Source organism: Stegostoma tigrinum, chromosome 30 (assembly GCF_030684315.1).
Source record: "Stegostoma tigrinum isolate sSteTig4 chromosome 30, sSteTig4.hap1, whole genome shotgun sequence".
NCBI classification, from domain to species: domain Eukaryota; kingdom Metazoa; phylum Chordata; class Chondrichthyes; order Orectolobiformes; family Stegostomatidae; genus Stegostoma; species Stegostoma tigrinum.
The window spans coordinates 1,267,854-1,285,135 of NC_081383.1; the positions used below are offsets into that span (position 1 = coordinate 1,267,854).

Here is a 17,282-nt window from a genome sequence, read left to right on the forward strand (position 1 = left end):
TCCCAGGGGCTGGGGAGTTCCTACCTGCTCAAGACTCTCAATGTCTGCTCGGAACCCGGACAGCAGAGGGACCTCAAGGACTGCCATGTTTGAAGTGCCAGAATGCAACCACCTGTAAAAGAAACATTACCAAAACACAGGGTTAGATACAGAGTAAAGCTCCCTCTACATTGTCCACCATCAAACGCTCCCAGGACAGGGACAGCACAGGGTTAGATACAGAATAAAGGTCCCTCTACATTGTCCACCATCAAACACTCCCAGGACTGGGACAGCACAGGATTAGATACAGAATAAAGGTCCCTCTACACTGTCCACCATCAAACACTCCCAGGACAGGGACAGCACAGGGTTAGATACAGAATAAAGGTCCCTCTACATTGTCCACCATCAAACACTCCCAGGACAGGGACAGCACAGGGTTAGATACAGAATAAAGGTCCCTCTACATTGTCCACCATCAAACACTCCCAGGACAGGGACAGCACAGGGTTAGATACAGAATAAAGGTTCCTCTACATTGTCCACCATCAAACACTCCCAGGACAGGGACAGCACAGGGTTAGATACAGAATAAAGGTCCCTCTACATTGTCCACCATCAAACACTCCCAGGACTGGGACAGCACACGGTTAGATACAGAATAAAGGTCCCTCTACATTGTCCACCATCAAACACTCCCAGGACTGGGACAGCACAGGGTTAGATACAGAATAAAGGTCCCTCTACATTGTCCACCATCAAACACTCCCAGGACAGGGACAGCACAGGTTAGATACAGAATAAAGGTCCCTCTACATTGTCCACCATCAAACACTCCCAGGACAGGGACAGCACAGGGTTAGATACAGAATAAAGGTCCCTCTACATTGTCCACCATCAAACACTCCCAGGACAGGGACAGCACAGGGTTAGATACAGAATAAAGGTCCCTCTACATTGTCCACCATCAAACACTCCCAGGACAGGGACAGCACAGGGTTAGATACAGAATAAAGGTCCCTCTACATTGTCCACCATCAAACACTCCCAGGACAGGGACAGCACAGGGTTAGATACAGAATAAAGGTCCCTCTACATTGTCCACCATCAAATACTTCCAGGACAGGGACAGCACAGGGTTAGATACAGAATAAAGGTCCCTCTACATTGTCCACCATCAAATACTCCCAGGACAGGGACAGCACAGGGTTAGATACAGAATAAAGGTCCCTCTACATTTTCCACCATCAAACACTCCCAGGACAGGGACAGCACAGGGTTAGATACAGAATAAAGGTCCCTCTACATTGTCCACCATCAAATACTTCCAGGACAGGGACAGCACAGGGTTAGATACAGAATAAAGGTCCCTCTACATTGTCCACCATCAAATACTCCCAGGACAGGGACAGCACAGGGTTAGATACAGAATAAAGGTCCCTCTACATTTTCCACCATCAAACACTCCCAGGACAGGGACAGCACAGGGTTAGATACAGAATAAAGGTCCCTCTACATTGTCCACCATCAAACACTCCCATGACAGGGACAGCATGGTTTTAGATACATAGTAAAGCTCCCTTTACACTTTGCCCCATCAAACACTCCCAGGACTGGGACAGCATGGGGTTACAGAACCCCTCTAAAGGGTTGTGATAGTGTGAATACACAGCATTTGAGTGTATAACTTCATGTGGAGCAGGGCCTTGAAACTACTGATAAATATATGGGAACTGGTTCATTTCTATAGAGACAGATGGACTGGAGGAGACCGACAGAGAAGCAGTGATTCTGTGACAAGTCAGCCGTGTTCTGGGGGATACTGTACCTGGCACACGCCTCCACTGTGACCTTATAATCCTGGTGATCTTGGTGTGAGGCTGGATCATCATCGTCGTCCAGTGCACGCTTTCTCCGGGATCGCTGAGACCGGTTAACTTTCCTGGACACCGGCCTGGCACGGTGATGGTCCTGGTCATGCTTTGGCTCTTTTAAATTGACCGAAAGCTGGAATGCTGGCTTTGCCACCGGGTCAGGAACATTGTACGTCACGTCGATCTGCAACCATTCAACTGAGATTACAACCCCATCCCAGCTTTCCTTCCTCACTCTCCCAATCCCTTCCCCATTGGCCTGGCCAAGCCTTTCCCAATGACCATCTCAGATCTTGTGTCCCTGCCAAAGGGTCTTTGTGTTCATGGAAACATTGCATTTCTTCAGGTGTGAGCTATAGGAGCTGCTTTTCTGCCCCACCTCCACCTGGAAATTTCTTTAACATGCTAACTCTCTCGTGGATTTGTGCGGTTGTGGCAGGTTTAAGAGCAACATTCCACACTCTGTTAGCCTCTTCACCAAGGACTTGCAATTTCCTCAGTAACCTTTGATGTGAGACTTTATCAAGTGACTTCTGGAAATCCAAGTACAGCTCAGCTACTCTTTATCCACAGCACGTGGGCAAACCATCAAAGAATTCCAATAAATTAATAAAACATAAAAACCAAAAGAACTGCAGATTCTGTAAATCAAAAACAAAAACAAAGTTGCTGGAAAGGCTCAGCAGGTCTGGCAGCTTCTGTGGAGTAAAAACAGAGTTAACGTTTCGGGTCCAGTGACCCTTCCTGTTCTGAGAAAGGGTCACGGAACCCGAATTGATAAAACATGACTTCCATTTGAAGAAACCATTCTGGTTGTTCCTGCAGAGGATGGGGCTGATTGAATGGATCAAAAAACAACCAGCCCAGGCAGGAAAGAAGAATGGCCTCTCACAGAGAAGCGCAACCACTTTTTATCCAATACCAACAGAGAAAATCTTCATTTACTCATTAACCAATGCAACCAGTGTCTTAAATTCAGTTGTGTTACCTGCATCAAGCAGCAACCTTCACCCCTTGCACTGACAAACAAGCCTGTTGGGACACTTGGGATCTGGAAAAAGAGGCAGCAGACACAAAAAAACAATCAGAAGGTCTTCACCGTGACATCACTGCAACAACTGAGCTAGCACAACAAACCCATCACCAAGGAGGGCTTCCCTCCATTGTATGGCTCTGGTTACTTATTGACCACTGCCTTGGAAAGACCCAGAAGCAATATGAGAAAGGAACATTTCTTTGCAACAACTGGTCAGAGTCTGCACTTGGTGACAGTGTGATGGAGAAAGTTAATATACTCAAAATTAAGGGTTACGGAGAGAAGGAAATGGAGCTCAGTTTGTCTCTCATTCGGAGAGATTATATAGACACGGGAAATAATTTCCCCAGATTCCCTTCTTATCCCAAGTTTCTGAGATTTAAAAAAAATCTTACCCCTACCTTTTAGCTGTGAAATAGTGTCATTTCATTCCCAAACTCTGGTGTTGGGTCTCTGGCCTGCTCAATCCCATCGATCTTTACCAACACTCCCCGGAAACTGGCTGACAACACTGCGGTCCTGATCCTTAATATTCAACTAGCAGTGCACTCCATCAACCTCTTGCGCTTCCCCCACACCCCCGACCCCCAACATAATCTCATATGGTTCCACTGGACCCTTCCCCCAGAGAGAGGGACACAGGGCGTAGAGAAAGCATGGGACAAGACAGGGAAGGATGTAAGAAGGTGAGACGGGGGTAAAGACAGGGTAGGATGGGGCAGGGGAGTAAGAGGGTGGGATGGGTGAGTGAAGAGAGGTAGGGATGGGACAGAGAGGGAGATAAGGGGGAGACTGTAGTGAGGCTGTGGCCCAGAGAGTGAGGTCAGGGGCAGGGGGTGATGTGAAATTGTGAACAGGATACAGGAAGTACCAAGAGTGCTGGTGGTGGGGAGAGCAGTATTAGACCTTTCGACTAAAGACAAGAACATCGTATGAACAATTGCTCTCATCACAAAACACTGTCAATCGGATAACAATACGGGACAGATTTATTTCCTAAAGATTTACATTTCTGTGTCATTCCCTGTCACCTACAGTGAATTATGTGATTTGTCAGAGGCACCAGGTAACTGTTTAATTGTGACCCTCTGCCATTCAAAGTGAGGGTGTTTGTAATGATGCACTGTGTGTGAATTTGTCAGTTATTTTTTTAAACAAAGTATCTGCTGTTGTTTACACCTGTAATCTTGGGTCAATTCAGATTTTGCAGTGTTTTAAACTGACGTTTTTCTTGTGTGTTGTAGCTTGAAGCTTAATAGAATGGTGATCATTATTGAGGACATTGTTGAATTATTCTAACTCTGTTTCTGTAAAAGTCCAAGCTGTTAAGTCAGCACAAATGCAGGAGGTAATGTTCCTGCATCACCCAATCAAGGTGGTGGTGAGAATGGAACAGCATCTCTTGAAAATCAAAAAGTAGTTCATAAAAATCTTGATAAGAGACAGCAAAAAAAGCAGAAAATATTTTGATCTCAGTCATCCATCCACTAGACACTAATCCAACAGGTGCACACAGGCAGCCAGCTAACAGCAGGAACACTGCTCCCAATCAGAATGGAAGTGATTACTTTATTTCTTTGTCAATCAAACCTGGGCTGCCTTGCTGTAAGTGGCTGTTATTGCTTCACTCTCGATATGGAGACCCTGTAACTACTGCATAGAGTACTGGAGAAATCACCTGCTTTTACTGGGAGAGGCTGTCGCTGTTTCGATGAGCAGTTGTGTTACTGCAGTTTGTACAGGCAGCTTAAAGTAGACTCTGTTAATTAACTATGTTTGTTTGACTGTTTCCCACAGTGGATCTCGCCGCTCAACTATCAGCTGACACACAATTATAGGCAAACTCACACACTTACAGCACTTCATACACACAGATTTAACCAGAGTGTATACAAACACATCCATACACAGACCACGCATGTGCAAGCTTTGGCTTTTGACATGAAACAGAATGAAATCACAACAGGAGACTGACTGCTTCTCACCACCGCTGTCTGCAGGATCTTCTTGTTATCTCTGTTCAGCTCAAAAGATTCCTGGAAATCCAGATTAGTTGATGCAAGCGAGATGGTGAGATTGACCCCTCCCACAAAGGAGAGGATAGCATATTCTGACAGAGCCTGCAGAGCGACACAAGTGTCCTGAAGGGAATTACAAACAGTTCTATGTTTCCATCACACTTGGCTCAGAGAGTTCACAATCACAATGTATCAGCGAACACAGAATTATCTGGCAGGAAGAGGGGGGTGGTAGAGGTTAACATAGACATATATAGCTGTTTCTACATTGCCAGTTGAGCAGTGAGTGAATAATGTTTACCTGCGTGGAAGAGAATCCTCCCAGTGTGTTACGTTGCTGTGAGAGCCATTTAACAACAGGAAGAGCAGAAGCCACATCGCCAAGGGAGGTGTAGGTGAGGAGAGCGTAGGCTGTCATCTCCACCTCGGCTGATACAACTGGATAGGAGACATAGGTGACAGGTTCACAACACAATCATTCTTGCTTTTGTGTTTGTAAACTCTTGTTCATTAAGTAGCTCTACAAAGACACAAAGCAACTGCAAAACTTGCACACGCACACGTGTGTCGTGTGCGTGCATGTGTATATGTGCGTGTGTGTGTGTGTGCGCGCGTGCGTGTGTGTGTGTGTGTTAGGGGTGGGGAGGGGGCTGATTACAAGGGAAGCTGAAGGCACGGCAATCTTTGCTGCAACTGATCAATTGAAAGGCTGTCACATTTATTTCAGCTCCATATTAAAGAATATGTTCCCAGCTCATAAGGTTTCTCCATAGGGTCTACCTCCCTTTCCCCACAACATGTAGTACAGGCCCCCCCCTCCTAAAATGTAAACCCTTTTGCAAGACTGCCACACTTACCTTGTGTTAAAGAAAGGTTTGATTCTCACTGTCTAGTTCTGATCATAGATCATGTGAACAGTTGACTGTACGGTTATACTGTATGCTTGTATTGATATAGAAGTATGTAACCGCCCTAAGAGATTACAGAGTAAAATAGTGGGCTTTAGCTGTGTCCCTTACCTGACTGTGAGAGGCCATCACTAAAACCCATGAATGTATCCTCATCAGTAACTGTCGTACCTGTCAGACTCCAATGTGTGAAACCATCTAGAATTCAGAAAAAAAGTTAGTCCAAATCACTGTAATTTTAAATAATTAGCTGGAGGATGAGAGGAGATCTGAACAGAAATTTCTTCAGAAGATTGTTACTATCTGGAATGAACTGCCTGAAAGACCGACACAATCAAATTTTACTGGAACTTTCTAAAAGCAATTGGGCATGGACTTAGGAAGTCGAGTTATGGGGGGAAAGCAGGGGGTGACGGTAAATTAGAGATAACTTTCAAAGAGCTAGTACAGACATTATAGGTCAAACAGCCTCTTTCCACGCTTTAAGAATCTACACTAATTTTCTTGCTTGATGATATTAGTAGTTCTAAAAGCACAAAGAAATAATCCAATCAGTCACAGATGAAAAAACAGATGCTACACGAAACACCATTCCAGAGACTCTGCTCGGACCAGTCCACTGCACAGGAGCCAGGTTTGATTCACTGAGATGACTTCAGAGACAGGTACAAACCAGCAAACGCTCTTTACAGAGATTGTAGGATCTGCAGATGCTGGAGAATCTGAGATAACAAGGTGTAGAGCTGGATGAACACAGCAGGCTAAGCAGCACCAGAGGAGCAGGACGTTTCGGGCCTAGACCCTTCTTCCGTGTTTGATCACATCTCGATAACTTAACTAGCACCCACATCAAACACTGCTTCACACACAAGATACTTTAACTGTTAGAGGTGACCACAACAGCCATTAGGCACACAGCAGAATCCCATAAGCAGTACATTTAGATCTGGATAAACCTTTATTTGCTGATGACAGACAAGAGACAAATATTAATCTATTATTGGTTGAAACCTCTGTTCTTCAACTAATTCTGGCAATACACGGTAAAGCCAGCACCCTAACATCTCCAGTCTCTCATACTAAATCTCAGAATTGTTACAGTGCAGGAGGAGGCCATTCTGCTCATCATACCCACACTGGTTCACTAAGTGAGCATCATTACTCAGTGCCTTCCTCCTGCCTTTTCCCCACACCCTTGCTTTTTACTTTTGTCCAAACAATCACCCAATGCCCCTCTTGAACGCCTCATTGAATCTGCCTTTACCACATTTCCAGGCAGTGCATTCTACACCCTCACTACTCACTGGGTGAAGAAGTTTTTTTTCTCACATCACCCTTCTTTCTTTTGCTCACCACTTTAAATTTGTGCCCTCTTACCTTTCCAAGGAAACAGCCCCCACTTCTTCAATCTATCCTCATAACTGAAGTTCCTCATTCCTGAAACCATTCCTGTGGACAGTTTCTACACTCTGTCCAATGTTTTCACATCTTTCCTATAGTGTGACACCCAGAACTATTAACAATACTCCACATCTGTGGTCTACAAGTGTCTTGTACAAGTTCATCATCACCTCCTTGCTCTTGTACTCTTATGTTTCTATTAATGAAGTCAGGGACACTGTTTGCTTTATTTATTGTTCTCTCTTCCCCTGTCCTGCTACCTGCAGTGATCAATGCACATATACCCTCACTCCCTCTACTGCTCCACCCCCTTTCAAATTGTTCCCTCAATTTAGGTAGTCTTTCTTCTTTGCTTTTCTAAACAAAATGCATTCGAGTAAATTTTCTCTGCAGTCTCTCTGATGCCTTTCATAAAATGCACAACTGAACAGCAGAAGCCTAGGTTTAGCACGACTTCCAAACTTCTACTCTATGTCGCTACTTATAAAGCCAAGGATCCTTAAACTTTTTTTAAAAATTGTGTTTTTAGCTTCTTCTTCAAAACATAGGTAAGTACACTCAAGGTCTCTCTTGCTGTAACCTCTTTCACTGCTTTTAATTTTATTTCTTGTCATTCTTCCCAAGAAAAAGTCTCACAACTCTCGATTAAATTTCACCTCTGGGTTCTGACCATTTCACCAGACAGTCAATGTCCTCCCAATGTGTGTTACTCTCTGCTTCCTATTCATAGCTTGGGGAATCCAGTGTAAACATGCAACTGGCACTGGCACATGACACCCCACAAACACCCCACCCAGAGCACAGATACACACCTTGCATTATGGCCATGTTGTTGAGCTTTCTCAATGCGACTGGGGCATGTTTACTCCGGAGCAGGGTTAGTGCATAAGCAGAAAGTGCCGTGGTATATGGATCATCTGCTGAGTATGTGTTCATCTCCAGGAAATGTTTGGCTTTTCCAACCGAAGCTTTTTCTTCCTAATCAATAAATTCCAACAGAAAACCATCAATGACAAACGCTGCATACAATCGTCTTAGTAGTGGGCCCCACTGCATCACCTTCTGTGCCATCCCCATCGCTTATTCCAGGTCACTCCATCAACAGCTCAAGGACTGGCAACACATCCTGGCAGTCAGCCAAATTAGGGTGACCGAGTATAGAGTATATATTCAGGTCCATTCTCTGTTTCTGATTTGAAAGGCACTTACAGTTTGATCGTTTCAGCAGGTGACTCTCCCTCACCTCCTCTCATCATCCACCTCACACACCCCCCATCCTCCCTCAATCTCCTCCTGCAGCCTGACTGGGAGATGCATGAGTGAAGGGTCACAGTGCCTTCCTGTTTCCTGACCCCTGCTAGGGCTGGAATGCAGAGTAGGAAAGCAGGAAGTGCCTGAATTAAAAGGAATTCAAGGAATTTGAACATTCTTTCCTCTCCCTGTTAAAACCCCAGGGAATCCCTTCTGACTGCTTATTAACCCACATTTGTCCCACTGCCAACTCAGAGCCGGTTCCAAACCTCCTGAGTCTCAACTAACCACTGCCACAAGATTAACTCTTCACCCACCTCTACCACATGAAACATTTATTTATCACATCTCATTAACCCTTCTGTCTCTCAGATCTCAGACACAACTCAGTGGCAGCAAAGTGAGGGTCCAATGCCAATGGGTGACAGTGAGTGTAGGGTGACTGTGAGCTTTACTCTGCATGGGCAGCACAGTGTCTCAGTGGTTAGCACTACAGTCTCATGGTGCCAGGGACCTGGGTTCGATTCCACCCTCGGGTGGCTGTGTGGAGTCTGCACATTCTCCCCATGTCTGCGTGGGTTTCCTCTCACAGTCCAAAGGTGTGCAGGCTAGGTGGATTGGCCATGCTAAATTGTCCATCATATTCAGGGATGTGTAGATTAGGTGGGTTATAAGGGTAGGGGTATGGGTATGGGTGGGAGCTCTGAGGGTCAGTGTGGGCTTGTCGGGCCAAAGGGCCTGTTTCCACACTGTAGGGATTCCATGATCTATGATCAAACCCCGTGCTGTCCCTGTACTGGGACTGTTTGATGTCGACAGAGTGGAGGGAGCTTTAGTGTGTATCTAACCCTGTGCATCCCTGTCCTGGGAGTTTTTGATGGGGTCTGTTTCGAGAGTTTTATTCCTTCGTGTTGAGTAAATTCGCTGAGTCCCATGTTTGTGTTCTCCTCCACGTCAGCAAGTGAGGTGAGGGTTGAACAATGTCTCCACTGGGTGATGGATGACCTAGTGAGCTCTCTGTGGCTCAGTGCCAAGCTTTCTGAGAACCTGAGTGTTTGATTGGCACTGTGTAATGGGCAGGTTACCGAGGCTGGTACACACAGACAACAGCAAAACACTGATCTGCAGCTGAACACAGTAACTGGACATCTACACTGGATGGGATTTTCTGGCATCAGGGTAGAAAAACATCTTAGGTATTTTGATAATTTCTTTGTTTTGCTCCTTTCTCTGAAGTTTTGGGGGAAAAAACCATTGTGCCTTCAGGGGCTGGCTAAATCACTGGGACAGAAAATTATTTCAGATAGCTGAGGGAGGGGTCAGTGTTACCTCCGGGAAGTCTGAAAGGATTAATACCTGACTGAGTGCTATATGATGGTGTTGGGAAAACCAGGGCGAAGTCTTTGTTATAATGTTGAGCCTAACATTAAAACCTGTAAATAGTTGCAGAGATGCAGTAAATTATATATTATCTACACTGACCAGAAGCTGGTTACTCTCACACATAACAGACCATGTGAACCACTAAAGAACCCACACAGTTTGAAGATGCAGTGGGCAGTAACACTCCAAGCGATAGAGGTTGAAGTTCTATTCACCCTGCTCCTCCTGGGTGTGATCCCATCACACCACACCCTCCCACATCCTCGGCTGAGTGCCGTTCTGTGATGGCGAATTTTGTGTTGCAAAGGGAAGGCAAGTGAATTATCTGTACCTCAGAAGTGAGTCCCGTCTCCAGTAGAGCTGCAACTACGTAGGCAGTCAGTGAGATCCTGCCGTGGATCCCACCCTGTGAAGAAAATCACATCTCAGACTGTGTTGACAATCAGAGAGAAAACATCAGACAGTAAGCTTCACACGTCATCAATCTCACACAACAAGATCCCACAAAGAAGTCATCAGGTCAATGAGTAGCCAAACTATATCAGTGATGTTGGTCAAGGGAAGAATCTTGGCTTTACCACCAGGAGAACTCGCCTCCATCCTTCAGTGTTACAGTGGGATCTTTAACATCTGTGTGATCACAGAAATGGAACCAGTGCTGGCCAATAGGAATCACTGACTAGCCACACACAGGGTTACTCCTTCCGCCACATGCAGTAATTTTAGTTGAAATCAAATAGAAGTAAATTTACTTCAGTCTGTTATATCTAGTAAACAGAAATCTCCTGTCATTCTGTATCCAAACACTCCCTTGATTGAAAATCTCTCTCACTGATTATTTTCCCAACAAATAAAATTTGCAGGCATGTATTTACCATCCATGGTGTAGTGGCAATCAGTAATCTGGAACCTTGTTCTCATGATCTGGTGACACGGGCTCAAATCCCACCATGAAGAAATTTAAATTTAATAAAAATCTGAAAGTAAAAAAAAACCTAGTCTAATGGTGACCATGTAACCATTGTCAATTGTAAAAGGCTCATTAGATTCACTAATGTCCTTTAAAGAAGGAAATCTGCTGTCCTTACCTGGTCTGACCTACATGTGACTCCAGACCCACTCTTAACTGCCCTTGGGGTGATTAAGGATAGCCAATAAATACTGACCTACCCAACGATGGGAACATCTAACGAACATATTAAAAAAGTGAACCTAACTGACTGGATCAAATCCTCTTGCCCTCTCCAAATGGATTTCCAGACACTGGCTGCCGAGGGGCTCATTACCTGGATGTCTTTGTTTAGAATGCGCCCGACTGCAGGGAATGAGCCATCCTCTTTCTGATGTTGAATGATCCAGTTCTTGGCAGTGATCAACTCCTTCGGATCAATGTAAATGAAGCCACGAGACTGTGCAAAGGATTTTAGTACAAATGCAGTCAGCCTAGAGGGAAAAGAACCCATTTGCGTGAAGAGAAATGTTAATAATGGAAATTCTCATCCGCATCTCCCAACGTAGGCTAACTTGTGCATTTCAGCTTTCCTGATTGTTACATTTTGGATTTATATAATGCTTTGTACACAGTAAACTTGCTGAGATAGTTCAACCGGATCCTTTATCAAACAAACTTAATCTTTGATCTACATAAAGGGATTTTTACCACATGATCAAAAGCTGGGTCAAAGGGGTTGGTTTTGAGGAACTTCTTAAAGGTCAGGGCTGTGGATAGGCTTAGGGAGGGAATTCCAGAGAGCCAGGATCAGGGAGCAGAAGTCTAATGGTAGGCAGATTAAACCAGGGAATACTCAATAGGCCAGAGCTGGAAGAGAGCTGAGACCTTGGAGGGCTATGAGACTGGAAGACATCACAGCAATATTAAGGGAGAGGTTTGAAACTGGAAAATGAGAACTTTGAAATGGAAGTATTGCTGGTCTGGCTGCCAGTGTAGGTCAGTGAGCAGAGGAGTGATGGGTGAACAGGACTTGATGAGAGCAGGGATGTGTAATCCTTTGAATTTTAAAGAAGGGGACCGACTGGAGGTGAGATGTGAGGTCTCACCGAGAAGTGACTGAGCCTTGGTTGCAGGTTCAAGCCGCAGATCAGCCAAGGCAGATAACGGTATCCAGGCAGAAGGTGATGGTTCTGATGTGGATGTGGTGAATGAAAGACAAGTGTTTGTAGTTTCATTGATATTATAAATGATAGCGAGATACTGGAGAGGGCTCAAATTTGATTCACAGTGGAGAATTACGCCGATATATACAGTGGTCATGCTGCACTCTCCCAGGAATGTACAGCACACTGGGCCTCATATCTAAGCAATCATGTCTGAGACAATAGCTCAATAGTCACTCAGCCACGAAGGCAGGTCCTGTACAGCACCTTGTAAAGTCAATAAATCCTCCCTCAGCTTCTATGTGCAAACCATGGCCCCTCATTACATTCTGCCTCTCTGGAAGATGTTTCACAAGCTCTTATCACATTGTTCAAGTTCCCATTCCTCTAACGCTGGCCTGGTCACTGTGGCTGGACAGCAGCAACGTTCATGCAGGTCCTGCCCAAAGGGGGATGTGGGCACTACATCTGAGTGCCAGCAGTCAGTTTTGCTGGTCAGCAGTGTCCAAACTGTCAGATTCACTGAGTCGTCCTGGTCACCTGTACTGCTGTCAGGGGCACAGTGCCTCAGGTGAACGACAGACACAGGCTGAGTCACCAACCACCCACAACGCCATCAACAGCCCCTCAGACCCCCCACCCCCTCCGCCTTGGCCCCTGCTCACCCCTGCTCGAGGGTGACATCAGCATCACTGTGTTACCACAGTGAAGTCTCCTGGTGGAGAGGGTACGCTGTGGAGGGCTGGGTTCTGGGGATAATCAGACTGGGGTGGGGGTGAGTGTTGTGCCTGACACACTCACTCACAGATCACACTAAGTTGTCAGTTTGACTGGAGCTCGACAGAAGTTGACAAGCAATGACTCAATTAAAGCTGGCATTGAATTCTGAAAACGAGCTGCTGTGTAGCGTGAGTGGGAGTTTTGTTTTAAAATGATGTGAAATACACAATTGCCCAAATAAAAATTAACAACAGAACCTACAACAGCATTGGCATTTCCGGTTAAATGTTAAAATTACAAAGGTAGGTTTGTATTTTATCATCTCCAGAGGCCACAGAGCTTGTTATGAAACTATTGTTAATGGTTTCTGGGCCACTGCAGTTCACAACACAGCCAGCCAGAGAGCAAGATCAGCTTCTTAACTGAATTATGTTGTTACGAAATCCCCCTCCTCCTCCTTATCCCCCACCTCCTGCTCACCCCATCCCCACCCCCAGCACAGTGTGAGGGAGCAGTTTAATAAACAACCCACAGTGAATTGTTCAAGTGTTAAGTAACAGCCTGTCAGAGTCTTTCACAGTGAGGGGTTCAATCAGGCCAGCAACATACAAGGGGGGAGCTGCCTTTTCCAAATGATTTACTGTGGTATTTTACATTGACATGGCGCCTGAGCAAAGGGGATCAGAGCCACTGGGATTTGGAAGCAGGAGGACAGTTCTGCTATTGCTGCCTACATCTGTTTTTGTGTGTTAATGTATCAATGCAGATGAATCCAACACAGTGACCAGATCACGAAAAGTTTCTGCACTGAAACAGGTGGGTGGGTGGGGGGGTTATTTGCATTCTTGCCTCTGGCTCAAACTAGTTAGCTGGAAATTCTATTTACATCACTTTTGATTTGACCCATATCATACTTAAACATTAGAGCTGGGAGAGACCATTCAACCCCTCAAGTCTATTCTATCCATTCTGTTAGATCATGGCTGGTCTGAATCTTAATTCTACAGACCTAGTTCCATCACCTTTAATATCCTTTCCTCAACAAGCTTTGTGACGGTGGCTCTGTGAAGGTGGCCTTTTTAAATCAGCTGTTTCTTACCTTGCATTCAGAGGGGACCCTCTCGCGCTCTCCAACCAGAATCTGCAGAAAATGGAGCTGCCAAGTTGTTATTGCAGGAGGGTGACCTTCTGGCTGCAGTGATGAGGCAGCTATCATATTCATTAACTAACCTTACAACATCATGTTTCATGTCTGACATCATGGGGTTAGGACACGGAAGTCCTCCAAACATCGGGGCGATCACAACTTGCAGTAGACCGTGTGAACAGCCCTGGCTACCTCAGGTTGTGCTGGAAGGCTAAAGCACCTCAAAAACTCAGAACACACTGTTCAACAATAGATGTGATCCACGGACTGGACACTTGCTAAATAATCCTGAATGTGTTACTTAATTCCTCAGGGAAGTCCCTGGAGTACTCATATTCAATCTGCTTGGTTTAACTTTACGCAAAGTTTGGCAGCTTACTATCAGTGATCCTTTAACTAGTGTTTTCTACATGGCAACACCACTTCCAGTCAGAACCTACCTACGAACCAATCAGTGTGCTATTTTCACACAGTGTAAAAGCATTGTTTCCTTGGCATTGATATTTCTTGCAAATTGTCCTGATGGGTGCAGGTTGAAAAATTATTTTTCTTCATCAATAACTTCCAGTCACAAGGCGCTAGTGACAGTCAGGCTGCTACAAGGAGTCATTTGTAATCCACAGAGATATTTTATCACAATTCACCTCTGTGGAGATACTGGTTTTGCTCATGTTTTAATTTTTTTCTGGTTCTGATTGAATCTGTGAATGAAAATTCTGACTGGGCTGTTGGCCAAAGATTTAAAAATTGTTTGTTTTTTTCAGAACAGTTGCTTCGAGGTGATCCAGAAACAAACACTCTTTGGCAGCTACAGCTCTATGTCCATCAGGATACACAGAGTGCTGGCCTTTATTTTGGAAATGCCTGGCATTGAGATTGACCATCACGACTGCATTTGCTGCTATAATCTGTCCAATCACTTTGCTGTTTTACTTTTGTCTTCGGCAGGGCTTGGGCACTGGCCAATGATATTATCCACACTGGGGACATTTTAGTTTAAATACCTTCACAAGCCACTTGATAACATGAGCAAAACTATTCCCCTCGAGTACAGGCCATGTTACACAAGCACATGGACACCAGCTTGTTGTGAGTTGTACCCATTCCCTGACTTTAAAGGTTAGAGCAGTTAACAGGACAAACAATTATAGAGAGAATTGCAAAAGGTTTATCTCACGAGAAAGGTCATATCATGGGAAATGTAACAAAACCTATGCAGTCACTCAGCCTGAATTTCCTGCCCCTCTCTCTCCATCACAACTCTTTCCTTCTCTCTCTCTCTCTGCAGTTCTCCTCTGAACTCTTTCCCATGGTTCCTTCCCTACTGTCAAAACCTCCGTCTCAAGTTCTTCCACCTTACCCTGAGATTCTCTCCACTGCCTGGTCACTCTCACTCTCCCTTTCCTGTCCTCCCTCTGTCATTGCACATACTCTCTCCCTCATGATGTCCCACAGTCTTTTTCACCTTTCCTTAGACATCTGCTCCACACAAGCCTCCTCCCATTCCGTCTCAGCCCATCAACAACTTACATTTTTCTAGTGCATTTAAGATGAGAAGGCACAGGATCAGAATCAAACCTAATGTCACACTGTGTCAAAAAAGGAGATATTAGGGACAGGTGATCAAAGGTGCACTCAAACTGCAGCATCTTGCAGGAGGAGAGATATGGAGAGGTGCAAGAGGAGAGATATGGGGAGATTAGGGGAGAGACTCAGAACTTAGGGCTTTATAAACTTTCTATTTCCTTCTCCCTCATGTGTTTACTTGGCTTCCCCTTAGATGCATTGACACTATTCATCACAACCACTTCATGAATGGAAGATCCAATTCAATGGGCCAAATGGCCCACTTCTGCTCCGAAGACTTATGGTCTTTTGAACGAGTTCCCCATTCTTCACCACTCTCTGGACAAATAAGATTCTCCTCAGTACCCCACTGCATTTATTAAGAACTGTCTTTTGTTTTTGGCCTTTCATCCAGAAGTCAAAATGTTTCATTTTAAGGACCTCAATCAGGTCATTCTACGGTCTTCTCTGTTCCAGAGAAAACAGCTCCAAATTGTTTAGCTTTTCATGGAATTTATAATGTCTCAGGTCTGCTATCACCTGCGTAAATCTTTGCTAAGTTTGCTGCAATGCTTCAGTACGCTTTTGTAATATGGTGACCGGTATGATATATAGTATTCACAACGTGGTCTAATGATGGTTCTTGTTGTGATTGAAACAAGGGCCGGCTAGATCTCAGGATACAAGATCCCTGCCTAGGGCTGTTAACCTGGATCAATCAGGGAGCCCTGGCTGATAGATACAAACAGGAGTCTCAGGGAGTCTCCTCACTCTAGGCACTGGCTCTGAACTTGCTGATCAGAGTCCGTGTACTGTGCACATGCAAATAAAGGGTGACTTGGTGACAGGATACCAGCCTCCGTGGAATTATTTCAGTTCGATACAAGTTTAGCATGACTTTTCTACTTTTAAATTCTGTCCTTGGAGAAATCAATCCCACCACTGGCTTGGCTCTTTCAATGTTTTGTGTTTCTGAAATTCCACATCTCTCTGCCCTTTCCACATCTAAATTCCCAAGGAGATTACCTCTCCTGATTCCTTCAACTAAAACACACCACCACACAGTTCCCCAGACTAAAATCTATTTGCAAGCTGCACACCCGTTCTGCGAGTTATTCATCTGTTATTTTCTTCACAAGTTATTTAATTCTTTGCCGCAATTCTCCACTGGATTAACGTAGTCTATATCTTGGTTTTGGCATACGTGCTGCCAATTTCCATATTATTGCATTATGCTATAACTTGTTTCTGTAAATGATGAACTCCAGTGACTCCTATGAAACACAATGTCCCATCTTCTAGCTAATCCCTGTGTTTCATTCTGAAACTCCTGCGGCCTGAGTTCTCTCCCTGCCTTGAATTTAATATGAACGGAGTGAGGATGTAGGAGAACAGGAAACTCCCTCGGATGGGGCTTGGGAACTGAGTTGATGAAAGGTGAATAATCATCATGATAAGGAGAGACACAGGATGCTTGATCTGCTGACATGGGATGCCTTGCTCGCTTTTCCAATCCTCTCATTGCAATGAGGGAAAAGGGAATTCTCCCCCAGTGTAATCTCACCCCCTCATATTCATAGTGACTTAATAAATGCACGCACCACATGCTCCCAGAAGAATCCCTCTCACCAAATGCACTGTACGATCCATCCTCCCGCTTGTATGTCAGCTGGCGTTGATATCCTGCAGGGCAGAAAATTCAGAGGAGAATCTGTCCAGGGTTTCACTTTCAATCATCTCCAACTTTCACTTGGAACGATAAACAAAACTAAAGAGCAACAGGAAGGATACTCACTGGAATAGTTCAGAAGGCAAGCAATTTGAGTTTCATTGGAAGATTTGAAAAGATGGAAATATTCCCCTTGGAGCAGGAAGAAATTA

The 17,282-nt window shown here is 44.8% G+C and overlaps 1 protein-coding gene across 1 annotated transcript in view; it reads right to left on the bottom strand.

Annotated features, from left to right (window-relative positions):
* cpamd8 (C3 and PZP like alpha-2-macroglobulin domain containing 8) overlaps positions 1 to 17,282 on the bottom strand; it is a 160,153-nt gene that overhangs the window by 34,396 nt on the left and 108,475 nt on the right. Inside the window, exons 27-36 of the mRNA XM_048560038.2 lie at positions 17,003 to 17,084; positions 11,140 to 11,296; positions 10,185 to 10,259; positions 8,032 to 8,197; positions 5,930 to 6,016; positions 5,212 to 5,348; positions 4,878 to 5,033; positions 2,845 to 2,907; positions 1,811 to 2,040; positions 25 to 112 (exon numbers count right to left, since the gene is read on the bottom strand). Of these exons, the coding sequence (XP_048415995.1) occupies positions 25 to 112; positions 1,811 to 2,040; positions 2,845 to 2,907; positions 4,878 to 5,033; positions 5,212 to 5,348; positions 5,930 to 6,016; positions 8,032 to 8,197; positions 10,185 to 10,259; positions 11,140 to 11,296; positions 17,003 to 17,084 (1,241 nt within the window). The remainder of the gene's footprint in view (positions 1 to 24; positions 113 to 1,810; positions 2,041 to 2,844; positions 2,908 to 4,877; positions 5,034 to 5,211; positions 5,349 to 5,929; positions 6,017 to 8,031; positions 8,198 to 10,184; positions 10,260 to 11,139; positions 11,297 to 17,002; positions 17,085 to 17,282) is intronic.